Source organism: Thalassophryne amazonica, chromosome 1 (assembly GCF_902500255.1).
Source record: "Thalassophryne amazonica chromosome 1, fThaAma1.1, whole genome shotgun sequence".
NCBI lineage: Eukaryota > Metazoa > Chordata > Actinopteri > Batrachoidiformes > Batrachoididae > Thalassophryne > Thalassophryne amazonica.
In genome coordinates this window covers 54836302-54864225 of record NC_047103.1, presented here as the reverse complement: position 1 = coordinate 54864225, position 27924 = coordinate 54836302, and the positions used below count along the sequence as shown (strand labels likewise).

At 40.0% G+C, this 27924-nt stretch overlaps 1 protein-coding gene across 1 annotated transcript; it reads left to right on the top strand.

Moving 5' to 3' along the window:
* Window positions 1–487: 487 nt before the first annotated feature.
* flj11011l (probable ubiquitin-conjugating enzyme E2 W-B) lies at window positions 488–27924 on the top strand. Its single transcript, XM_034170211.1, is given in 9 exon segments — window positions 488–582; window positions 5552–5643; window positions 14627–14729; window positions 25387–25416; window positions 25418–25435; window positions 25437–25499; window positions 25502–25546; window positions 25639–25714; window positions 25801–27924. Coding segments are annotated over 9 exon segments (507 nt in total). The 5' UTR covers window positions 488–567; the 3' UTR covers window positions 25866–27924.

Genomic DNA, 27924 nt, shown 5'->3' with positions numbered 1-27924 from the left:
TGATATTCTATCCAGCAGGTAGGTGTGGTCAGTAGGGGGACATTAGTATGGTATTTACATAAGCAAAACAAAATTACTTTTTCAATGGATCTGGTGCATAAAAATGACCACTCATAATCCGTCCTCATCATATGTACTATAAATTTGATGAGTTACAAGATGGTAGAACTCATTGTTTTGGAGTTATTATGGACTCCAATATGGCTCTATATTTTTGCTGTGGTCACCCTGTACCAGTGTAGAGAGTAAATGAGTCAATATGCAACACCTTTTACGACTTTTTATTATTATTATTATTATTGAGAAAAATGCCATTTCAATGGGAATTTAAAGAAAAATACAGATTTACAAAAAAAATGCGTTTAGTGTGTGTGTGTGTGTGTATATATATATATATAGTGAACTAAAGTGTCAAGAGTTTATGAAGCTGATTGATCATATTTAAGATTTAATTTATGAGGATAGCAGAGTACGGGTGGGATCGTTTGCTGCTGTCAAAACAAGTGTAGCACGTGACTTGGTCTCGGTGACGTAGTTCTCCGCTCTGCGGATGCGGGGGGTTCCATCATGGCGTCGATGCACGTAAGGATACAATTAATAACCACTACACGTTTATAATTTACCGCTTCTGTCGTCTGTTCTTTACTGTCGTTTTGTTAACCAGTCAGTTTGCGTGTATGTATCTGTTCGAATTTGTGGTGAGGTTTACGTAATATCGATGTCACGTATCCTACGGTTTCAGTTTAGCTTGTTTGCTAGCCACCAGGAGTAAGACCAAGTCAAAGTAGAAATGTTCCAGCCAGTGTTGGTCTTGTTTTAGTTCTTTAACTGCTGAAGATTGACGTTGAGGTTACCTGTTAGTTATGGTAACCAGACGGTGCGCAGACAGTTTGTTGTTGAATTGAACAGGTGCATTGACTGAAGCAGTGTCGAACCAAGACACACTGTCCTTATTTATTCTTTATTCAGCAGGCCCCATATTGTCTACAGACACAAAAAGGGTTTGTTATTCGTATCAAAGATTTACAGTTTGATTTTTATATTTGCTTGCTTTTGAACCGATCTTTTGGAAATGACAGGTTAGGGAGGGACACTGCCTTTTACATGATTACACTTGCCTGTTGTGGAAAACTATCATCATTAAAGGTTAAATTGCAGAAAATCCTCTTTCGCAGATAAATATCATTGGAGTTTGTGTTAAATTTCGTCAGCCCCGATGCTTGTGCGCATAAGTGCTAGGCATTGCGCGGTTACAGATTTTTAGACATATGTATAAAAGTAATTTATTTTCAAAGGGGCATTTGATACAGACAGATCAATAGATGCGCATCGTAGGTCACCAATATGTAGACCTGTGTTTGAATCTTGCTTGCGCGACCTGTCTGTGTCCTTGGATGAATGTACATTGTCTCAGTCCACCCAGCTGTAAAATGGGAACCAACCTTGACTGGGAAGTAGCCTGCGATTTACTGGCATCCCATCCAGTGGGAGTCATGGAGCTAAGCACCAGTGTCGCCGACCGAACAGTTCCCACTAAAAATTGGTCCCCCCTGCCTTCACTGCACATGTCATTTCGGAGCATCAGCAGCGATTCATTTATTGCCTCATTTTTGCTTAAAACTGACTTTAAAATGATTTAAGAGGTTTTATTTTGTCATCTGATGGTTAATAATCACATTATTCCCTTTGATTACTTTGAGTGTAGAGAGTCAGACTCAGACATGCTGCTGTCGCACTCTGATCACTTCCCCGTCTTTTATTATGAAATAATGCTGAATTTATGTGGAAATGATTAATGTACAAAAGCTTCAGATTTCCGTCGCTGAGATAGATGATGACTGGAGTGCAGTTTTAAGCAGAAACAAGGCAATAATCAGTGAATCGCTGCTGACGCACAGAAATGACTCATGCGCAGTGAAGGCAGGGGGCACCGTTCGGTCAGCAACATCAGCCCAATGGGACTCAGGGCCTGAGGACTTTATTATTGATATTAAAGGATTATTAACAAAGCATGAGGTCTGTTAATGAGAATGTAACATACCGAGGTCTTGACAGTACGGACCCGAGCACAGACCAAGGTCTGATATTCCTGTACAGACAGAGCAAGCAAGGTTAATAATTCATTCATTCATTATATGGCTGTTTGGAGCTGTGTTTTCATCTTGTTGGTCTTCATTTTGCATGTCCATTTCAAGCTCATTTGCTGTTAATTCCTCCAATTCAAACTAGTCAGTCTAATAAAATTTGCTTGGAGAATGGTCCTCTTCGTCATTCATAATTTCTTTGTTTGCTTTTTGTTTATTTCGCACTGTGAAAATTGTAAACAGAGTTGCAAATCTGATACGTGATCCGGACTGATTGTTATGGTAATGGTCTGATATGGGAAAATATCAGACCTGGAAATTAGCCAATCAGAGCACATGTACTGTTGTAGGCATATAATAAAGCCCCTTATTCCACCACTTCATACAGCCAATCACAAACTGCTCTAATTATCAAAAGACAAAGAGGGATATTGACGTCAAAGCTTGAGAGGAAGCAACTGACAAGTTTTAAGATTAAAATGTATGGTTAGGCTCAGGGTTGTGTACGAACCCTGATGTTGGGTAGTTTAAATAGCAGTGGATACCGTACAAATAGCAGTTCACTGTTTGCATATGGTACTATATCAATAGCAAACACCCCCCCCCCCCCCCCCCGCCATGTTAAGTTCGTCTAACTATTTAACCACTGATGGTGTCATTGAAAGGCAGGAGAAGGGAAGGCTTCATCACCTCCAACAATATTATTGCATGTGCTGGTGATTCAAACATCTTTTTACACAGACAAGTAAAAGCAACATCAGATGGCAACTCCGTAACAACCACAACACTCATATACTATTTTCAATCTTATTTTCCTTTATATAGCGCCAAATCACAACAGAGTTGCCTCAAGGCGCTTCACACAGGTAAGGTCTAACTTTACCAACCCCCAGAGCAACAGTGGTAAGGAAAAACTCCCTCTGAGGAAGAAACCTCAAGCAGACCAGACTCAAAGGGGTGATCCTCTGCTTGGGCCATGCTACAAACATAAATTACAGAAATAATTCACAGAACAATTCACGGACAAATATACAAGAATTGCTGTTGAAGATTGAAAGTTTGTTTCAAGAGAAAATTTGTGTAAATTCCAGCCTGAGAGCTAAGCTCCCCCCCCCCCCCCCCCCCCCCCCCCATGTACACGGGTCATTTATGAAGTTTTTATCCCCCACTGGCCAAGCCAGGATGCAGAAGTATAGAATTGCACTCCATTTGTGTGTGTGTATGTGTCCATCATGTTTTTCTTTCAACACTATAACTTATGAAGACTTTATCCACGATATTCCATAATTGGCATGTATAATCAACTACTATGTTTCCTCATCTTATAAACCTTTGGGCTTTCTATCAGTCAGGATTTTTGGAGCAGACCTCTCAAGGGCTGTGGACTGTGTACATTGTCCCATTGTTGAACAACATCTGTAACTTTTGTTCAGTTCATTCCAAAATTTATATATAATCATATACTATATTTTCCCACCCTATGAATTTTTGGCCCCGATAGCATCATGTCCCCAGTGTGGTGTGCAGCGTCTTGTCAGGCAGTTAGTTCCATGTAATATCAGCTTTACGTTTTTTTTTTGTTTTTTTTTCCTCACTGTTGTTTTCCTTCAATTCATAATTTTTGTTTTTGTTTATTATAGGGGTCTCTGTTGTAGAATTAAATACCACGAGGCAGCTGTGCACATGCAAACAGTGGTAGGAAGGAAAGGTGGTTCTTGCTCAGTTCCGACATTGATCTGGCAGATGATGTGATTCTCATTTTGGGGGAGGCTTCATAGAATGAGGGCTGCTGCTACTACAGTGCAGAGTGTATCATAATTATGTCAGTGATGAGTTGGCGTCAAGTTTAAAACGTCAGTACTGAACAGTAAAGTTCACTGATCACCTAGTCTGTGCACCTCGTAATGAAGGCACAGGTATGTTATTGCAAATTCAGTCTGCACAATATCTGAAGGTGAAATAGTCTCAATCATCCAGACCTCCTAACACCATTTCAGAAAAAGTGTCTGCATCTAAGCACATTTATTAATTGAGGAGTCAACAGGTTTCATAATCTGAACATCCGGCACTGACTGGTTGACAGCGTGATCAAAATCAGTATCAGATATTTCTTGCTCGAGGGTTCATGGGAGTTCGCCCAACCAGTCCACATGTGTTTTGTGGATCTGGAGAAGGCGTTCAACCATGTGCCTCGGGGTACCCTGTGGGGAGTGCTCCGGGAGTAAGGGGTCCGGGGTCCTTTGCTAAGGGCTATCCGGTCCCTGTACGACCGCAGCAGGAGCTTGGTTCGCATTGCCGGTAGTAAGTCAAACCTGTTTCCAGTGCACGTTGGCCTCTGCCAGGGCTGCCCTTTGTCACCGGTTCTGTTCATTATTTTTATGGACAGAATTTCTAGGCGCAGCCAGGGTGTAGAGGGGGTCTGGTTTGGGAACCACAGAATCTCGTCTCTGCTGTTTGCGGACGATGTGGTTCTGTTGGCTTCGTCAAATCAGGACCTTCAGCGTGCACTGGGGCGGTTTGCAGCCGAGTGTGAGGCATCCGGGATGAAAATCAGCACCTCCAAATCCGAGGCCATGGTTCTCGACCGGAAAAAGGTGCTTTGCCCTCTTCAGGCCGGTGGAGTTTCCTTGCCTCAAGTGGAGGAGTTTAAGTATCTCGGGGTCTTATTCACGAGTGAGGGACAGATGGAGCGTGAGATTGATAGACAGATTGGTGCAGCGTCTGCAGTGATGCGGTCGCTGTATCGGACCGTCGTGGTGAAGAGAGAGCTGAGTAGGGGGGCAAAGCTCTCGATTTACCGATCGATCTACGTTCCAATCCTCACCTATGGTCATGAGATTTGGCTCATGACCGAAAGAACGAGATCGCGGGTACAAGCGGCCGAGATGAGTTTCCTCCGCAGGGTGGCTGGGCGCTCCCTTAGAGATAGGCTGAGGAGCTCGGTCACGCGGGAGATGCTCGGAGTCGAGCCGCTGCTCCTCCACGTCGAAAGGAGTCAGTTGAGGTGGCTCGGGTATCTTTTCCGGATGCCCCCTGGACGCCTCGCTGGAGAGGTGTTCCGGGCACGTCCCATTGGGAGGAGGCCCCGGGGAAGACCCAGGACACGCTGGAAGGATTACATCTCTCGGCTGGCTTGGGAACGCCTTGGGGTTCCCCCGGAGGAGCTGGGGGAGGTGTGTGTGGATCGGGAGGTCTGGGCGGCTTTGCTTGAGCTGCTGCCCCCGCGACCCGACTCCGGATAAAGCGGAAGAAAATGGATGGATGGATGGATGGATGGATGGATGGATGGATGGATGGAGATATTTCTTCACAGCTTTCTGCGATTTCTTCAACATTACAAGACAGAATTCCATTTTGTTCTGCAGTATGCTTAGCATTTTCCTTTATATGATATGTATTTTTTGCTAATGCCACAGCTTCACATTTGTTTTATTGTATTGAGAAAACAAACACATTCTCTCCCACAGAAAAGACTACAAAAGGAATTATTAGCCCTGCAAAATGATCCACCCCCAGGAATGACGCTGAATGAGAAAAGTGTACAGAACACCATTACGCAGTAAGTAGTTTTGCTGTTGCTTATCTGAATAATTCCAATGTGGCAGCATGAAAGATATACTTGTGTATTTAAAGTACATATTACACCATTATAGTACATGCCAATGTTTACCATTAAAGGTGGACTAAGCATATGTGTACCCACTGTTCCCTTGGAGTGTGTGTTTACGCTCACATAAGGAGTCCAAGTAGAGGGACTTTTTTATCTTCTTCTTACAGGCAGCTCTATTTTCTCAGTAAGAGTCTAACAGTGTGTCATTATTCAACCTTTTAAAATATTTATGACTTGGCATACAAGAGGCAGGCTAGTGTAGCGAGGAACAGATGCTACTTGGCTTACCTTTCTGTCTGTGTGTCTTAGTGTTTCTTTAAAACCCATTTGTTCTTACAGTCAGTCAGAAAGCAGTGGTGCCCAAAGACATTCCAGAAAGGGCCAAGAGGGTGCAGGTTTTCTTTGCAGCCACTGACTCCAGCAGGTGATTTAACTGACAAAGTCATCCCATCTGCTCAAAGTGATGTTAATCAGTGAAATCACCTCTTGCCCTTCCTGGAATGTCCTTGGACACCACAGGACACTGCCTTTTCTTTAGCATCAGAACTAGGTTTTTCTTGTCTGAATAGAAAAGCATGGGTCTGGGACCATGCGTTGCTGCCCTTTGATTGCTGCATCCTGCACACTTAACCCTCTGGAGTCGAATGATGCGCCCTCGCCTCAAAAGTCACAAGACCTAATTAAGCGGACGTAGCACACAATCGGCTCTACTCTGAGGGTCTGTTTGAATGTGTGTGGAACGTGGAGACTTCAACCTCCAAACCACTTTTTCAATTTTGTTAACAGGCCAAGTATAACTTGAATTATGATTAATAATTTACACAAGTTTTTTTTTTGGGGGGGGGGGGGGGGGGGATAATATTCTCATATTCGCTGCGCGTTTTGCTGCAGCAAAAAGGAGTGATTTCCTCCTTTTAGTTGTACAAGTAAGAGGGCTGTAATGAAACAGGACTCCCTCAACAGCAAGCAGGAGAAAGGGGTGTTACCATTTGTGGAAAAATCAGTAACTAACTAGTCACATTCACCAACTTCACGTGGGTTTGATGACACTGCACAGACCCCGTGTGTGTGCGTGTGCGTGCACATTTTGTGAACGGGACTTTCTTTCGTGTCTCTGCGACAGCAAACAGGTTAAAAAAAAAGACATGAATTTTTCTTTATCGCTGGTGTAAAATATATTATAAAATAAAGAATGATCCCCAATCCACATAATTTGGTTGCTGAGAGAAGAAAATTGTGGTTTCATGCAGAACGAAAAGGAGAAAGCGATCAGTTTTGAAAGTTGTGTGATATTTGCCGTGCTTGGACTGTGTTTTAGTGTGTGTGGTGGAGTGTTTTAGCATGTGTAGTTAGTGTGTGGTGGTGTTTTATTTATTTAGTGTGTCAAAATAATCAGGAACAACGCGTAAAGTCTTTCTTTTTTTTTTGAACTGCATGAAGACTATCGAACCGCGGAGCACGTCTTCAGAGGCTGAACCGGAGCATAATGAATCTGCTGATGAAGTGGACTTTATTGTTCTGACCTGGACGAATGAGAGCAGGTGGATTTACTGATCTGTGGGCACAGATCAGCTCAGTGGATTGGGCCGCGCGCTCCTCCTTCCTTCTGCTCCAGTGCCGAGTCTTGGAGCAGCAGGGTGGAGACACACACTGCCCCAGCACTAAGCAGGCTCCAGCGGCGGAGAGCACAGGAGATCAGATAGAGACTCCCCGCCCCAGTCCAAAACATCTTTTTCTATTGTTTTTGTCCACTAACACACCCAGAACAGTCTGTGCCATTACCAGTAAAAATGCTACAAAAGCAAAGAATTATGGAAAAATACACATGGATATTGAGGTGGAATATCTGTACAATTTTTGGTGCTTCTGACAGGAATTGTTTTTCTGAGTGACACAAATATAATTTGTGTGGCATCTTATTGCATGTAAATAGCCACAAAAAACACCTGAAGCATTTCCTCCATTTTAATGTGAATTGTTATATATAACAATGCTACATTTTTACATATATTTTTGAAGTTTAAAATTTATATTTACATTCTAAGTTATGAAAATGGTTTGTTAAAAAATATTTCTGGTTTTCAAAGTAAAAAAAAAAAACCTAACTTTTTTCTGATTCAAATTTTATGTTTTGGGGTGAATATTGGGTAACTGTTTTAACGCAGTATGTCAGAATGAAAGAAAAACTGTAAAGTCACATAAGTGAGGTTGTGCTGAAAAAAAAATAACACCAAGCAAGGCCAGCTAAACATTTTTTATGGTAAATTATGAATGTAAAACCAAAAGTAGTCAAAACGCCCAAAAATAGCCAGGGTTAGACTCCAAGGCTAAGGAACCACCATGGGTCACAGATGACAACTACCCAGGCAGATGTAGAGTCCATCCCCAGCTCTCAAAAGTAGCCATCTATCTACCATAGCCAGGTGAAACAGGGGCAACCCTTGACCTTCTTCAGTTGCTGTGGTCCTCAGCACTGAGATGCATACATACTGGATCATGTCCAGAGAAACATGCCAGATGTTGCTGACATTCCCTCAAAATGCAAATTATGCAGTTTGCCTTAGTCTCACTAAGGCCTCGTACCAAAGATAACCAGTTGTTTCTTTCGGTCACTGGTCAGCATTCAAGTCTCACAACCATAGAATGAAAGAAGCACTAAGACCCTAAGTACTTGGACCGCTGTTCTCCTGCAGAGGTATTCACATTGGCAAATACTTGTCCAGCGACCTCATGACTCCATAATGTCTTCCAATCAAACATATTTAAACAGTGTTAGCTGTGAAGCCAAAGAGTGCTGTAATCATCTTTGAAAAGTGTCTTGTGTGTAATATATATATATATATATATAAAAGCCTTTTTCATTTAATTGCTGAAAAATTCAGCAAGGCAGAAGAGCTTTAAATGAACTCTAAACTGCATTTTTCCAAACCTTGAAATTCATAGTGCAATTGTGAATTCATGTATATATATATATATATATATATAGGTATATAGTGGTGATAATATTACTTTTACCCGAGGCCAACATACAGCCATCGGGTATTGCGAAGACCTGCCGTCTGTCTGTCTGTCCGTCTGTGCTCAGCATAAGTTCAGTTCTATTACTGCCACATTCTTCAAATTCACAGGGAACATTCTTGGGATGCAGACCTTGGACAAGTTCAAAGATGGCTAACCTTGACATATTTTAAGAAGTTAAAAAGTTACATTCTGTTTGAATCTGTTTTGCTTTATTTTTGAGTGGCAGGGGATGACAGCCAGTCAGAGTAGAGCTGCACCGTGACGTCAGTGGCTGGTCTCTTCACAACTGCTTTTATTTGTGTTTATATGCTTGTCTCTCAAATTTTATGTAAAAGCTAGTGGGAAATAAACACTTCTAAATCCGAAAATGCTGTTTTTAAAACCTAATAACACACCTGAACTTATTTTGCGGACGTTAGCATTGTGACGTCACAGGCCGGTAGCTAGCTGCAAAACTCTGTTTCGTTTGTGTGTAAATATATCCTCTTTGTCATATATTATGTAAAAGATAGCAATAATAAACACTTATAAAACTAAAAACACTCTTTTTGTAACCTGATAACACATTTTGGGGCATTAGCTTCACTGTTGACACTAGTGGATTAACTTCCTAAACTAATTCCTTTAAAGAAAAGATTTCTCACTGATGAATCAGTTGTCAAAGCACTCGGCAGCTTGGTTACTAACAATGTTTTGCTGACTTTGATTGGTTAAAAAAATAAAGAGGCATGTGTTTGTGGTAGTCTTTTGTGGAGGATGGTTCAGCGATCTGTCTGTTTATATTTCAGTCACCTGGTATTCTTCTGCGACTGTACTGTCCTTTTTAATGACTGACTACTCTCCCAACCTGTTCAGCATGAAACCCCTGCTTCAGATGGCATGCACGGGTGTGTCTTTTAGTCTTAACTCTGACGCAGAAACAATCAAACCTGGCTTATGTTGTTTTTTGGTGTGGTTTTATATATATATACACAACTTGGGAAAAGCTTGAGCATGTGATGAGGGTGAAGTTTTAAAGTGGACTCAGTCTTCAGTGGGGATATATGTTGAGCTGCTCCAGGCTAGATGTGAGGCACAGCGTCGTATAAACAGACACATGTTTATGTACTCCACTGCTTGTCTGTAAAAACATTAATAAATAAATAAAAATTAGGGCAGAGATTGTGGCACTGCTATGGGTGTTAATTTTTGTGGTCTTCTTCAGGCAATCACCGTATCTTTTTATGAACTGCTGATTTATGGCGTAATTTGTGTTGTCCCTGACTAAAAAGTACATCTAATACAAGGCATAGGAGTGCCATAATTTTGGGGACACTGAAGTTTTATGGTGCGTTTACACATAATGACAAGTCACGAATGCATGAAGTATACATTCTTGGCCGCTGATCACGAATGTGATGATTTGAGGCAGAGGCGTCAGGTGTCCTCAGAATTGCTGCAACCTGTTACCATGCGTTACGATTAATGGCATGTGTTGCTGGAGAATTATCAGGAACATTACGCACGGTCAAGAATAAGTTTCTGCGTTGTTGCGCGCTATCGCATGTAACAGCGCATCATTAAAGGAGACCTGCATTGAAATAAATGTGGTCAGATTTCAGAAAAGAAATAGCTGATATGTATTTATAAGACCCTTGTGAATGCAGTAAAGTAAATATGTAAGCCCAAATTTGTAATTCAGCAGAGAAATATTCATTTAAAAATGACAAATTTGCAGCTAACATTTAGCCCTCTGTGAAAACAGTTTGTACATCCGGATCATTTCCATGACGTCGGTGACAAGACGACGCGTTCCCGCCTTCAGTCCGATCCCACATTGAAATTGATTTTATCTCTTAGTAATGTTACTGTTATACACATCCTGGTTTTAACATCCAAAAGTAAGCTGCAATAAATGTGAGATACAGCTCTGCTTGCTCAGATCCGGGGATCAGATCAGCGGCGGCATCGACAGTGGGCGACATTATTGCCCGACGCCTCGCTCTCACTGCCCCCGATACGCTTACCGAGTGCATGCGCTCGTTAAATGCTGCCGCGGCACTCACACCCCCGTGTCTGCTGTGCAGCCAGCACCACCTCTCTGTCTACTGAATGGAGTTGCAGCCAACTTGGCACAAGTCCAGAGACTATGCTCGCCGTTTTAATGCAGTGTGCGCGGTGACACCTGTTGCTCGCAAGGACGCAGCGCCGCACATCACGGTAATCGGAGCCGCAGAGCTCCGTGGCCGCTGAGAGAGGTTTATATATTTTTAATGACTTGAATTCTTTGCAGGTCTCGCCTCCGTAGCCCGCGACGATACACCGGAGGTGAAAGACAGTAGATTTTAGTAGTAGATAAAGCGCCTTGGGGCAACTGTTTGTTGTGATTTGGCGCTATATAAAAAATTGATTGATTGATTGATTTTCAATGCAACACCACTCAATCAAACGGGCGTATGAAAAAGTCCACAAAAATAATTTTCAAGCACAAATAAAAGAAATGTGTACTCACCAAGCGTACCGCAAGACAATATGAAGTTTTAAAAGTAGATCCTTCCGTATAAGACAAGAAAAAGGTGCAGGTGCAAACCGACGTAATCCACAAATTACAGTTGGCGCGCGCAATGCATGCTGGGAGAGGGTCTTGTCCCTGACGTCTCGGCAGCGTCCATGATGAGAGGGACAATTTGCGGAGGGCTAAATGTTAGCTGTAAATTTGTCATTTTCAAATGAAGATTTCTCTGTTGAATGACAGATCTGGGCTTGCAGATTTACTTTACTACATTCACAAGGATCTTATGTGTAAATATAAGTCATTTTTTGGTCCAAAGATCTGACTGCATTTATTTCAATGCAGGTCTACTTTAAGTTCTGTCACGTTGTGAATGAGGCGAATTGCCTCCACACACCCACACACACCCATATTCATCTATCAGCTCCTGAACAATTCAGATCGCTCCACAACAGAAGAAATTTGTGACTGCATGCTTAGTTGGGCTCTGTGCCATGGAGTGGCGCAGAGAGGAGGAGGAGACAGAGCCAGATGTGTGGCTCCACGCGGCTCTCGTCTCGCTCGTTTTCCCAAACATCAGGCACATGCAGCAGGTGGAACACCTGCAGGAGCGCGCTGAGGAACACTGGAACGAGACTTTTAGCCGACTTGGCGTCACTGTCCTCCTTCAGCATACTGCAGCAATGAAACTGAATGCGGTGCAGCAGGGTTTAATTGTGTGCACATCAGAGAAGAACGCTTGTCACGCTGTGTTAAAGATCACCAGTCATCAAGACGGATCAACACGCTCAGTTGCGACCTTCACCACATGAGGCGAAATGAGGGTGGTGCATGACATTCGTGGAGGATTTTTTGACAGCCACAAACATTCTCCACGAATATCACAAACCAACACACACTACTAAGAAGCCTGTTTTCAGATATGTTAAGCCACGTTAAGAATGTCAGGAATGTGCCAAAAATGACGCAAATATGACATTTGTAACGCGTCTTGCCTATGTGTAAACGGAGCATTATCGTATCTACCACAGCATATTGGAGACTAAATCAAACCAGGTTAAAGTTGGGGTTGTCAGATTTTGAGTTTTGCATTATTCTGGCTGCACAGTGTAGGAATTGCAGTGAAATGACATTTTGCATGTTGGTTCTGTACTTTTACCCGAGGCTATCAAATATGGCCATCGGGTATTGCAAAGGCTTTTTGTCTGTCCGTCTGTCTGTGCTCAGCATAAGTCCAGTCCTATTACTGCAAGACTCTTGAAATTCACAGGAAAAATTCTTGGGACACAGACCTTGGACATGTTCAAAGATGGTTAACCTTGATGTATTTTAAGAGGTTAAAAAGTCACATTCTGTTTCAATTGGATCCATTTTGTGTTTGAGTGATGTGTGTGACAGACAATCAGAGTAGGGCTACACTGTGATGTCAGTCGCTGGTCTCTTCAAAATTGCTTCATTTTGTGTGTTTATATACATGTTTCTCATATTATGTAAAAGCTAGCAAGATATAAACACTTCTAAAAGTGAAAATGCCGTTTTGTAACCTAATAACACCTCTGGAAGGACTTACAGACTATTTAGCGGATGTTAGCGTGGTTACGTTACAGGCTGATCGCTAGGTGGAAACTCTGTTTTATTTCTGTGTAAATAATCACTTTGTGATCTATTATGTAAAAGCTAGCGAGAAATAAACATTTCTAAAACTGAAAAGGCTGTTTTTGGAACCTAATAACATCTCAGTAGTGATTCATAAGACATTTAGCGGACATTAGCATGCACGTTAACATCCGCTAACTCAAAGCTAACTTGCCATGGGTTAATATTATTAATAACTACAAATGCACAGAGGGTGATCTACAAATATTCTTTGATTTGCACAACTTCTGCTCATGTAAACACACACAAAGCCTCCTGCAGATGCCATTAAATCTCAAATATTATGATTGATTGATTGAGAGGCTTTATTAAACATGTACAAATTGTACATAAGACAATAGGATCTTAATAATTAATTAAACAACTGCAAATTATAAAGAACACAATGCTCTTACACTCGAGGGTAATTTAGCATTGCATTATTTTATAAATGTCCAAAAGTCAGGACAGTTGGCTGTTCAGCTGTTTAATAGCCAGGTGTGTTAGTTCCTCAAATGTAAAATGTTCTATTAATGCCCAAGTCAAACACGTGACATAAATCTAGTTGAGCAGCATTTCACTTGTTAAAGGCAGAACAAGATTGGTCTGAGAACAAGCAGGAACTGAAAACACTGGTGCTTGGAATCACCTGGAAATAAACCCAGTCTCTGGCAAGCCAACCACTGACTTTGTGTGTGTGTGTGTGTGTGTGTGTGTGTGTGTGTGTGTGTGTGTGTGTGTGTGTGTGTGTGTGTGTGTGTGTGTTGTGTGTGTGTGTGTGTGTGTGTGTGTGTGTGTGTGTGGTGTGTGTGTGTGTGTGGTGTGTGTGTGTGTGTGTGTGTGTGTGTGTGTGTGTGTGTGTGTGTGGTGTGTGTGTGTGTGTGTGTGTCATTACACCAGTTTGTCCCATTCATTTTGAAAAATAACAGCTCACATACATAGTGTGCCCTAAGTCATCCACTCAGTTTGGCGTTGAATTCCCTCAAATTAAAGGAAACATTTAGCCCTTTATCGTCACATTCATTGTTTGCATGCAGCTGTAATTTCCTGTGGTACCTAAAACAGTGAAAATGCTGAGGAGACGGACAGTCTTTTGAGTCTGCGATCTGAGACCGTGTTTGCAGTCATTTGCCATTTGAGTAAGACACTGAATTCCCGTCAGCTCAGTCAGCACATTTCTGTAACCAGGCTGTACAATTGAAAATAGATTTTGTACACTAGGATCAATAAGGTGTCACATTATTACTAAACCACTGACCTCCAAGCTGAACTGAATGACACTGAATGAGTCACACGTCTAAATCACTGCAACAGTGGATGCTGCTTTTTCTTTTAATAAGAACAGGATGCACCGATCTGTTCCATGAGAATGAGACAGAACATTGAGTACACTATGAACCATTAGAAGACAAAGTAGGATAAAGGGTTTGTGTGTACTAAAGCAAGTGCTAAACATGACTTCACAAAGTGTCATTTGGTCTTTTAGCTTGGAGAATATTTTGCAGAATGAATAAAGACATTAAGACTGGTTTGACACAACGGCCTATCTGTCGGTTGGTCTTTTCACAGTATGTTTTTGTGACTTGAAGTGTTAAAATATAGAGCAGCCTTCATAAGCACCAGTAATTGACTTTAAATATTCATTTTAATCTAAATGTTTAGCAGTGGCTCAGAATATTTTAACAGCTCTGTCAATCTGACTTGTAGCCAAATAAGAGATATGACCACTCAGCGTTCAGCAGTGCATCTTCAGTCTGTTTTGTCTTCCCGTTTGTCCTTTTATAGGTGGATTGTAGACATGGAGGGAGCACCAGGCACACTATATGAAGGAGAGAAGTTTCAGTTGCTTTTCAAATTCAGTGGTCGATACCCTTTTGACTCACCTCAGGTAAGTAACAGTGAATTTTTGCACCTGTTGGCACCATACCTGCCTAACTGTAAGCGGTTGTTCCACCAAACACATGTTTACACACAACAGTAATAATCAGTGCTTCCTTGTAAGTGCTTCGTGAGTTACATGAGAATAAGACTTCTGTACAAAATTCCATGCGTTGAGTCAAAGCCAGAATTTGAATGAATGCATGAATACGCCAGTGTGTTGACTACGTATCACATACGGCCACTGTTACTCTATGTTTGCCTTCTGTCATGTTTCATTTTCATTAATAAATGGAATAGTTTTGACTGTGTTTAATGTTTGGCCTCCAGTGTAAAGGTCAAACAAGGTCGACGTCCATTGGATTCTATGACATGTGACATATGTTACCCTGTAACATGATAACTAAGCATGACAGATGTGCAAACTATTCCTTTTTAGAACTCTGTTCACCCAAACAATAATTTACATTTTTTTTTTAACTGAAATTGGAGCAACTTTTAGATTTGTTCCCTGTACAAACTGAAATTGAGTTTTGTCACAATTTTTGCTGTTTTTAACCCATAACTCCAGAACATTCAGTCATAGATAGTCCAAACTATACCTTTTTGGAATCCTTATGATCAGACAAATAATATGGCATAGTTTTCAACATGAGTGGAGCATGTTTACATTTTGACCTCTGTGTAATTCTTCATTGACCCCTACCTGGCTACAGCTACCACCGTAAAATGGCTGTACTACATTTTTGTGCAGACCATGGTACACCGAGGCTGGATCCTAAGTGTTGTTTCGTCACCTTAAGTGGCACTGAAAACCTGCTTGGCCCATGGACTAAATGTTAAACCTTTTTTTTTTTTTTTTTTTTAACATTATATATTACCCTTGTTTTCCGGCATGAAAGGTCCGCTGCTATCTGCGGCGGTCATCCTGCCTCCCGCTTCCAGTCTTGTCATGTGGAGCCTGTCCTGTGAGGTCCTGTTTGGTGCACAAAGCATCATCCCATTGTTACTTTCATTACCCTCTTTATCCACATACCCATCCTGTCCCTTCTTCCTGTTTTACCAACACAAACCTGAGTTTCTTTATGCTCACAACTTTCTGCATTTTCTCTGTATTTCTGATGTTAGATTCCTTATAACAGTGAGTATACCTTATTATGTCACTTGTTTTTTATCATCACTAGTATCTCATACGTATTGCCTCTTTCCTCTGTCACTCAACGCTGACCCCTCCCCATCCTAATCCTCATGTCACTGTTGAGAGCTACAGTTGTGTTGAGAGATTTAAGGGCATGCTTGCACGCACGGTATGACCATACTGGACTTTCAATGACTTCTTTGATCTGTTCCCTTTATGGGGCAGAATGATTGTAAAAAGTTCAGCTTTAATTAAAACAAGCAACAGTGACCTTAGTGGCCTCCATGATTATGCAGTTAGCAACAAGGCTTCACAAGTAACTTGATAGGCCTATTTGTCTTTATTTATATTACACTTATTGTAAGGGATGTACAAAAAAAACAACCTGAAACTGAAAAACTGCAACATTTACATAGACCAAGCTGTGGTCTATGTAGTGTTTTAAAAAACAGATTCATGGCAGATTCATATTTTTCATTTTCAGTTTATTTTTAATGCAGTTGCAAAAAATCAATTTAAAAACTTATGTTCAGTATGTGGAATCTGTAGAACCTTCCACCAATTGTTGAACATTTCAGGTAATATTATTTTATCTTTTTAATTTTATGTAATTTTGTTTTTCCTATACCTGTATGATGGAAACTGACGGGAAAGTACTGTGATTTGAACCGTACCATAACCTTTAAGGTGCGTTTACACATAAGCAAGACGCGTTACGAATGTCATTTTTCTGTCATTCGTGACACATTCCTGACATTCTTAATGTGACTTAATGCATCTGAATAGGTTTCTTAATAGTGTGTATTGGTGCATGATATTCTTGATATTCGTGAAGCATGTTTTTGCCTGTCAAAAAATCTTCCACGAATGTCACACACCACCCTCATTTCGTCTCACGTCGTGGATGTCGCAACTGAGCGTGTTGGTCCGTCTTGATGAGTAGTGATCCTTAATAGAACATGACAACCAGTGGTGGGCACACTTCCGATAATCCGATAACAGATAATTATCGAAGATAATGTTTACAGTATCGGATTATCTTTTTAGATAACTTTAAAAAACATTATCGGACCAATTATCTTCCGATTAATTTTCGTCCGATAACTTTTAAACTGATAAACAAAGTAAACAAAGCTGAACAGCGACAAGCATTTTTAAAATTAGTTCAGCACCCACCTGTTAAAAGTTTTGTAACAGAAGCACAGTTATACCCTCTGTAAACAGAAGACAACTGCTTGTATGAAAAGCATCTCAATTCTCTGCAGACAAAGGAGAACCAGCCCCAAAAGAAAAGAAAAAAAAAAATAAAACATTTCCTTTAACACCATACCGATATGCTGGCAATATGACCTGAGTCATCCAGAGGCATACATTTTTAACTTATGGTTCAAATTTTAACCAAACTAATTTTGGACAAGTTATTTAAAATTACTGTCATGTCTGAAGTTTTATAACGTAAAAATATCAGATATATGTTTTAGTTTTAAAGTAATGTGCTAATTTTTAAGGTTTTGTGAGCACATGCTCTGCCCCGCAGTGCATTTTGGGTAGGATTATGTAATCTCAGTACGTCACGACAGGACAAATGCATTTCAGACACTCTGTTCAGGCTCCACGGACAACAGCATTAAACTCTAGTGCCTAAAACTCTCTTGAATATATTCTCTGCGTTTATAGACGTTGGTTTTTTTTTATTTGCATTTGTTAAATTCCACGCATTTTAAATGTGAGCAGACAGGGATTATCTAGAATTTTGTTTGAAGGCCTCTACTGCCATCTAGCATCTACTGGCCAGTAGTGTTCATGGCACCGTCTGGGAACCAGTAGATGGCAGTGTTCTATTTATTTTGACCCCGGTTATGTCAGATGATTGTCAAATCAACTTTTTGGCTTTGCAAATGGCTTTTTTTTACAAATGAAGTTTAAAAACAAAACAACTGCAAAATAATAATAATAATAACATTATTACAAACGCTAAGTGTTGTATATAACTGAAATCAAATGCTGTGTTTACACATAGACAGGACACGTTACAAATGTCATTTTTCTGTCATTCCTGGCACATTCCTGACATTCTTAACGTGACTTAACACATCTGAATAGGTTTCTTAACAGTGCGTGTCGGTGCGCGATATTCATGGTGTATGTTTTGGCTGTCAAAAAAATCTTCCACGAATGTCACGCACCACCCTCATTTCACCTCATATCATGGAGTTCGCAACTGAGCATGTTGATATGTAGTGATCATGACAGCATTTGGAGTTGTTCCTCTGACTGTCATGCGTTGTTATGAATTGACATGGAAACTTTCAAGTTTTGACACAAATTGTAACACAATGTCACATTTCACTGTGCGCCACTGTGTATCACTTCTCTCACATGTGCACAATTAAACCCTACTGCACCGCATTCAGTTTCATTGCTGCAGTACGCTGAAGAAGGACAGTGATGCCAAGTCGGCTAAATCTCCTTCCAGTGCTCCTCACGGCGCTCCTGCAGGTGTTCCACCTGCTGTTGTGTCTGATGTTCGGGAGAACGAATTTGAGCCAGAGGAAAGTCATGTGCAGCCAGACTTCTGGCTCTCTCCGTCCTTTCTGCGCAACTCTAAGCATGCAATCACAAAGTACTTCTGCTGTGGATTCATCTGGATGTTGAAGAGCGAACTGTTCAGCAGCTGACGGTAGCATGAATCTGGGGTGTGTGGAGACAGTTCAGCTAATTCACAACATTCTTGACAGATTCGTGACAGAACGTAATGATGCACTGTTACACGCAGTAGCGCGGAACATTATTATTAACCGTGCATAATGGTTCATGATAATTAGCCAGCGACACATGCCATTAATAGTAACGCGTGGTAACCTCTACCCCGAATCATCACATTCGTGATCAGCAGCCAAGAGTGTATACTTTGTGGCATTCATGACTTTGTCGTTGTGTGTAAATGCAGCATTTATATTAGGGATGTCCCGATCCGATCAAGTGAATGGAAGTCGGGCCCGATCACGTGGTTTCAGACTTGATCGAAATCGGACATTGCATCCCGATCAGGAATCCGATATAGATTTTATCCTCATTATTTTGATCAGCACTATTTCAAGCTCATTATTGCAGATTAATGGGTCTTTCACGCGTTGGAAGCATCAGAGGTGTCAAGAATCAGTCTAAAAAGTATTATTTTCAATGAGATGCGTTGCTTTTAGAGGCGTCAGAAGCGTCACGTCAAAAGCCAAGCTAAGCGATGCTTCTGACGAGAGAGCGCATTGCCGCTTGTCTGCAAGCTACGGTCAAAGTTCAACCCAATCTTTTTTTTTTTTTTTTTTTTTTTTTTTATTGAACGAACGAAAAAAAACATAAGTTCAACCCAGTCCAACTTTCAACGCCCTGAGCTGTGACGTAGCTTTGCGCTGTCCAATAGGAATGACACGTCGGGCCAAAATATGGAAGACTAGTGGCAGAAACCACTGATCTATACAAAACAGAAACATGTCACAGGACTGCTCATTTATAGAGCAGAAAAATCCTTGGAAATGTTTTTGTTGTTGTTTGTTACCTCAAAATTTCTGATTACTGTTTAAAAAATGTTTACAACACTTGTAATTAAAATAGCTTAATCAATAAATGGTTCTTTAGAAACCTTTCAATCTGTAAATTAAAACCACCTGTTATTTCAGATTAGATCATTTCTTGTTTAACATGAGCAACCTTGGACATTTATTTTTAGACAAATAAATAACATGGAAATTTGTACATTTTTTAAGTCTGGTAGATTATTACTTGATTGTTCAGGCTACCTCAAGGAGCACTCAGGTGCACTGTTTAAGTGATAAATAATAAATAAGGTGATTAAAATATTATATATTTAGCATTTGTTCATTGTTCATTCAGTTTTTTAAAGTATCGGATCGGGGACTCGGTATCGGCAGATACCCTAAAATCAGATGACTCGGAATCGGTTCTGGGCCAAAAAAAAAAACCTGATTGGGACATCCCTTATATATATATATATATATATATAATATATATATATATATATATATATATATATATCAGAATTGCCTTTATTGTCATTGGAATTTGCATTACAACAAGATTTAAGTGCAACTCCAAAAAGGTGCTTTCCGGTGGTGCGAGTAATTTTTAGCCAAATAAAAGATAGTGAAATTTAACAGTAAATTATTCAGAGTATATGTACAACTAATATAAACATAAGGTAAAATAAAATGAAATGTGGACTAAGTAATGTAAAATGAGAATTATATACAACTGTGGAATCATATTGCACGGGAATACTGCACATGGTGGAGACATGGAGTCCGGGTGGACCATGTTCTCCACCTCCATTGTCGATGCGGCCGCTCGTAGCTGTGGTCTTAAGGTCTCTGGTGCCTGTTGCGGCAGTAATCCCCGAACCCGGTGGTGGACACCGGAAGTAAGGGATGCCGTCAAGCTGAAGAAGGAGTCCTACTTATCTTTGTTGGTAGGTGGGACCCCAGAGGCAGCTGACAGGTACCGGCAGGCCAAGCATGCCGCAGCCCGTGCAGTCGCAGAGGCAAAAACTCGGGTCTGGGAGGAGTTCGGGGAAGCTATGGAGGAGAAACTGTTGGTCGCGCCTCGAAGAGATTCTGGCAAACCGTCCAACGCCTCAGGAGGCGGAAGCAGCTCTCCACCAGCACTGTTTACTGTTTTCTTATCCCATCAATTGAAAGGATGTTTGGGGATGATATCATTTTTCAAGATGATAATGCATCTTGCCATAGAGCGAAAACTGTGAAAACATTCCTTGCAAAAAGACACATAGGGTCAATGTCATGGCCTGCAAATACTCCGGATCTTAATCCAATTGAAAATCTTTGGTGGAAGTTGAAGAAAATTGTCCATGACAAGGCTCCAACCTGCAAAGCTGATCTGGCAACAGCAATCAGAGAAAGTTGGAGCCAGATTGATGAAGAGTACTGTTTGTCACTCATTAAGTCCATGCCTCAGAGACTGCAAGCTGTTATAAAAGCCAGAAGTGGTGCAACAAAATACTAGTGATGTGTTGGAGCGTTCTTTTGTTTTTCATGATTCCATAATTTTTTCCTCAGAATTGATTCCATATTTTTTTCCCTCTGCTTGGTCTAAAAACGTAACCGTTACTGACTGCCACAATTTTTTTTCCTGATTTCTTATACTGTTTCTTAAAGCCAGAACATTGCCATTTGAAATGACTTTAGTTTTGTGTCATGTCTGTGATCTGCTTTTTTCTACAAAATTAAACAACTGAATGAACATCCTCCGAGGCCAGTGATTCCATAATTTTTGCCAAGGGAAATGTGAAAATGTCACGGAGACATTCCACTTCAATTAAGCCACAATAAACAGCTGCACGGAGACATTCCACTTCAATCAAGCCGCAATAAACAGCTGACATGCAGGTTAAATGTTGTAGCAGCCGTTTTAACCCGCATGTCAGCTCTTTGTTTTATTTTAAGGGATTATCCATCCATCCATCCATCCATTTTCTTCCGCTTTATCCGGAGTCGGGTCGCGGGGGCAGCAGCTCAACCAAAGCCGCCCAGACCTCCCGATCCACACACACCTCCATTAATTCTCTTTAAAAAGTTCCTCATAGAGATTGACAGTTTTATGACATTTGAGAGTCTACAAGTTTAATACTTATTTTATATTGTTCAAGTTCAGCCAGACGTCCATGTAACTTGGGGGTCCTTTCAATGCTCTGCATTTATGAATGTGGATGATCAGACAGATATGACCAGATCTGTGAGCAATAAAACAACTGAGATGCAAGTTAAAACGGCGTGCTGTGCTGCACACATGCTCACACACATTGACAGACTCTCTCAAAGTAAAAAGCATTTTTGGTTTCATTGAAAGCTCCATTGAAAGGAACACAAAGGAAAAGATGAAAAAAATTAATTCACATTCCATTCACCCCATTGTAGATTTCCAAATAAGTCCACAACAACAACAAAAAAAAAGCCCTCGCGCACGCATCGCAATTGTGATCACCAGCCGAGGAAAGGGTCCACTAGTCCTCACTCAGATCGACAGCCAGAGATCATTTTCCAAGTTCCACTAGTCCTCAGGTACGAATGGCCAGCCAGAGAATAATGTCCAGGTCCATTTCTCCTCATGTTCTGATCACGCACACCCGTTCGCATAACGTACAATCGTAGCTCAGCCTTCAACTCAAATTCTGTCACGATTGTGGCATGTTAGAGAGTCCATTATCTCCTGAATCCTCTTGTCTGTCCAACTTCTCCTAAGCCATTTGGTGGATTTCAATGAAAATTCACACATTGTTCGAACACCATATGAAGGGAATAATTTTGGCCCAGTATATTAAAGGAGATATTTTTTTAAGTACATCATATTTGTCAGTTGTATGTCTAAACCAACATGTTGGATTCATTATAGAAGTTTGTTAATTCAAGTGTTTAATCACAAAGTTTCACTGCTCCTGATATTGTAATACATGCTACTAGTGTATGGTGATATCATCTTGTGAGCTTGTCCACAGTTTATTTTGGGTTTTCTGAAACCAGTATAAGGACAGTTTTCTGAAACCAGTATAAGGACAGAAAAGTACATCGAGCATATGTTACCACTAAGTTTTTGTAAAAACCTTCCCATAGTCCTGACATAAACCTTATCGAAAAAAAAAAATCTGTTGTGCTTTTGTCAGGGCTATGTCAGTTAATCCTACACAGGCTCTGGGGCCCATTTGAAATGGCCTTCTCAAAGGGCTGACTCTAACCTTACTGAATCTGGATTGTGCTTTTGTCAGGTCTGTGCCTTGAATCCAATAAATTTAATTGAATTCTACCAGTTTCTGCCAGAAAAGAGTGGTCAAATATTCAGTGATGGGTGCCACAAGCATCTTGGTCAAGATAAAACTTACTCAGGAAGCATTCAAACAAATGTATGTAGATCTTTTAACCCTACGTATATGGATTTGAGAAGACACTAAATAAATTAAAACCTTTGCATCACATTTTTATTAAGACATCTATATAACCATTGTGTCCCAGAAGAAGAATTGTTCAAATAAATGGTATTGAAAGACTGGTGTTGTTCTGACTTTGAAAAACATAAGAACGTCTGATCATTGATCCTGATTGCATTCAGTACAACAGCAGAAAAGGTGATTAAATGTATCCCAAGGATATGTTGGATTACTAAGTATGATCATCTTGGCATGTCCTTCACTGTCAAGGGCAGGTGGTCATGGTCAGTTTGAAAACATACCGCTTATGGTCTCCTCAAAGGGTGCCATGATTGTACAACAGGAAATAAATACCTGTAAAAATGTCAGACCGCAACTGCTTTGTTTGCTTTCCATCAAACATACCTGAACATGGTGAAATAACACTGTGCTTCCATTGTAGAATTTCCACAGGGAGCTGTTATATTAGTCTTGTATGAAAGCTGTAACTAACCAGTAGGGTTGCAATGATTAATTATTTGACTATAATCAGCAACTATTTTGAGTAATTATTCATTGCTTTTTTTTGGCTATGATTTCAGTTTCTAAATGTGTATGCTTTCAGGTTATTTTAGTTGTTTCTTTACTCTTGCAGTAAATTAAAACAGTTGAAGGCATAGTTTTAAAGGCCTTTCACACCAAGCGCACAAATGCGGTGCACATCGCACAAAAACCAAGCTTGCGCAATGCTCGCTGGGAGCCGCACACTGCCACTTGACCACTTACCATGGTCAAAGTTCAACTCAGTCCAAGTTTCACCGCTGTGCACTGTGACATAGCTTCGCATATCTAATAAAAAAAGGCATCAGGCCAAAGCACGGAATATGACAGAATGCAGAAATGTGTGTCAGAGGAACATCAGAACTGCTAATTTATACACGGCAGTTTCCTAAAGAAAATCTGAACAAATGCTTTGGGTTTTTTTTTATCTCAAGTTTAATTTCTGTTTACTGTACATTTTGAAGTTTAAAACATTTCTTACATGTGAAAACTTGTAATTAAAATAGCTTTCACTAATAAAAGAAATTCTTTAGAAATCTTTGATGTTCATCTGTAAATTAAAACCATAACTTGTCTGTTGTTGTTGTTGTTGTTGTTTCAGATGAGCTGATTTCTTGATTAACATAATGAACCTTGGGCATTTATTTTTAGACAAAATAGCATGAAAAGTAATGTGTACATTTTTAAGTCTAGTAGGTTCATTCAGTCATATCTGCATTTCAACCAGGAAAAAAAAGACACCGTAAATAAATATTTAATTTAATTTGCCCTTTGGTACACATACACGGAGGCCACTTTAATTTCAAAGCTTTGTGAAAGCTTTGAAATTATGCACAGTAGGGGTGGGGCTTCTACCTGTGCAAGTGTCTTTTTGACTGACCGTTGACTTTATGGACATGTTTAATGATTCATTCATTTAATGTTAAAATATAAAAGGGAACAACTTTTTCAAATAATAAAATAGTTGCTCTGTAAAGCGCACTTGTTTTATTTTGAAGTTTAGCAGCAGGTGTGAGTTTTCAGAGAGGACAGGTGAGCTGGATCCTCAAGACATTTAACCAGATGAAGGTCTCCTCTGCAGCTTCAACCTCTTGGTGGAGTTTTTCAGACACTTTCCTCACATTTTGAAGAGCAGAGATTTATTCTTCCTTCTGGATTTCAGTTTTGGTGTTGAGCTCCATCACTGGAAGTTTTGAATTGCATATGTGTATAGAAGGATCTCCACACAGCAAATGTTGAAATGTTCCTGATGTGAGACAAGTGAAGAAATACATATTTCTTAAATATAAAAGACACATGAAATAGTACTGTGCTATTTTCTTTAAGGTCTGATTGCTGGATAGTTAATAAATTAAAATTAAAAAATCTAAGTTATATAAAGTTGAGGACTGTTGTTATGGTCAGAGCAGTAACAATTTTAAAAAAAATTGTGGATATATTTGGTAAAAAAATAAAAATAGATCAAACTATTTACAAATATAAATGTTCAATCAGTTCAACTGAGGGATTTATTCTGCAGCTAAAGGCTAAGCTAAACGTTAGGTGATAAATATTAACTGGTCTACATCACGTTGTATTTTTAGATTGCTCACTCACGTCAGACAAATTTGCAGAAGCTCCATTGCTCAAACTGGGTGTGTTTATATATCCAAAAGTGAAGAATTTCAGATTGAGTGTTTCTGCTCAATCACACCGGCTGCTGTCTGTCTCTCTGACTAGGTCTGTGGGTCTCTGGTCGGCCGGCCACTTGAGCTCCTCCCGGCTTCACTCCAAGCATTCACTGTTAAAGCTCCTCCCAGCAATGTGCTGTCTGTCACTCCTGCTTTTTGCTCTTAATCTTGCGGTTATGACTTCAAGTTAGTTGCTGCTCTACTAACCAGGATGACCTGAATTAGTATTGATGATGCAGAAGTTTTTTTGTTGTTGTTGAGTATAAGCTCTAATATGGGGTCAGACATTACATAGAGCTGGATACTGATATGTGTTTTATGTTGGATAACGCTGGCAGTCACCTGTTACTTTTCCTTCCTCTGGTTGTAGGTAATGTTCACTGGAGAGAATATTCCTGTCCCACCCCCATGTGTATAGCAAATGGTCATATCTGTCTGTCTATTCTAACGGAGGATTGGTCACCAGCCCTCTCAGTGCAATCAGGTTTGTCTTAAGCATTATCAGCATGTTGTCCAGCTGCAAAGAAAAGGTAGGAAATCGACAAACATACATGCTTAGTAATGTTAGATTGTCTAAGGTTTACATGCAAATATTGATGGAGTAATGTTTCATTTCCTGCAGAGGCGACCGCCTGATAACTCTTTTTATGTAAGAACATGTAACAAAAATCCAAAGAAGACAAAATGGTGGTATCATGGTGAGTACGTTTACCTTTTTCTTTTTTTAAGTAGGAAAGAGAAATGATAAATACTATTTCAGTCATTTTCTTTATTGCCTTCACAGATGTATACATGCTAATGTACAAACTTTATAATCCTGGAAGGAAAAGTCCTACTGACCTACATTGAAGCACTTTTTAATCGTTCAGTTCTTTGAACTCTGACCTTTGACTGGAACAGTGGACACCATGCGATGGAGGATCTTTGAGTTTCTTTGTGGACCGGGTGGAAGCATGTCTCATTCATTTTTCACGTAGGGAAGGTAAACAATGGAACATTTGATGCACCCAAGATGGATTGTTGGGTAAGACTGTAGCTATGGAGCAAACAAACGATTTGTAGTGAGTTAATGAATCCTCCCCCCCCCTCCATTTTAAGATATTTCATGTTTGTGGTTGCATTTGAGGGTCCATGTTTTGTGCAATACTAACTGATGGATGCATGCTTGGCCTACAGAGAGAAACTTTAAATCTATTCATTTTCTGGAAGAGACGAGACATATGCCAAGAACGTGTTTCATCGGTTTGAATTAAAAAATTTTGATACTTGTATGCAATGTGAAGTATATTTAAATGGCACTATTAGTACATTGTTCCAACTTAGAATACGTAAGAAGTCCTCCACTTATTTATCAGGTCAAAGGCTTTTAATTTGTAATAACTCTATAGTTTTTCTTCACCTTCCACTTGAGACCTGGTTGCAGTTCTTCCTGCTTTTTAGAAAGTCAGTTACGGGTGGGGATGAGACGGATGCGATGATGGATGTAGGTCAGCTGATGACCTTGGTGCACAGCTCCTTGTAAAGCTGCACTGAACTCATGTAGAGTTTAGAATTATTCTTGACAATGAGCAGCGGCCTCTCTTCATTTAACAAATGTCTATGAGCATGGTGTCACATGATCCATTTTTATTTGTATCATATGATTTTGATTTTATGCTTTGATAATCTAAATGTTTTTTGAGCGTTTAGAGTTCTTTTGTACTTTTTTTTTAACTAGCTGATACTTGAAAAGGGGTGTGTCATTTGACAGGTCAGTATGTTTTGTCTTTTTTTTGTTTGGTATTTAATTCTTTGATCTCCACAAAGGTAGTGACGGTGAATGATGACAAGTCTTTCTAGAAGTTGTAAAGACAAGGCTTTTGTGATTCTTGCCCTGGACAGAGTTTTGGCTCAGGTACTTTTTTCAATAAAGAGATTGCCTCTTAAAAAAAAAAAAAAAAAAAAAAAAAAAAAAAAACACCCCAACAGATATTTTAAATTTAACTATATTTTCACCAAATGAGACTGTTATGTTGTAAAATTATAACATGTCTGAGACTCTTGTACATAACTCTTTAAACTGTTGATGTGGAAGAAATTGGCGGAGGATGTTTGCTTATTGCAGAAGAACTGATGTGCTTTTGATAATTAGGATGTGTATAGTCTGCAGCGTTACTGTTGGTAACAGTTTAGTTCTACAGTGGCAGTGCATGAAATTTTAAAACCTTTTTTTTTTTTCTTTCTTTCTTTCTTTTTGGCATCAGGCATTGTTCAGTAATGGCTTATGGGCTGATAATGCAAACACCATCTCCGGAGATTCTTTGTCTTTTCAGACTGTAATCACTCCATTCCCAATGAAAAGTGAATCCCCATCCACTCAGATACTTGAATTGTGTTGGTTTTATTGCACTCCCCCCCTTTCCTCCCAGGGTCCAGCTGAGTTGCTTTGAATATCTATACCAGATCTATATGATCTATACCAAATCGATTACTTTACCGTAGCACACTGCTATCTCAGAACTGTACTGATAAAGGAATCTATTTAAGCAGGTTTTTTGGTTTGTTTTTAAGCTTCATGGTGATGGTTTGTTTGCTGTCACCGTGCTGCAGCACAACAGCAGGACTGAGTGTCTAAATGCAGTTAGAATGGCATGTGTGCGAGGACAAAAAGCCTTCACGTGTTGGACATTAGTTCAACTGAGATATGAAATACTTAAGTGAAGAAGTTACAATAGTTTGAATGAGTCGCTTTTTTCTTTTCCTTTTCTATGTGGATTTTGCTTTCAGTTTGTGAGTGATCAACACTTATGAGGGTGTGTTATTTATTTTTGAATATCTGGGATGTGTGAGCTCATTGTAATAGGTGCTTGTTCATTTTAGTAATCTATAATAATAATAATAATAAAAGCAAAGCTTCACTTTTATGGAT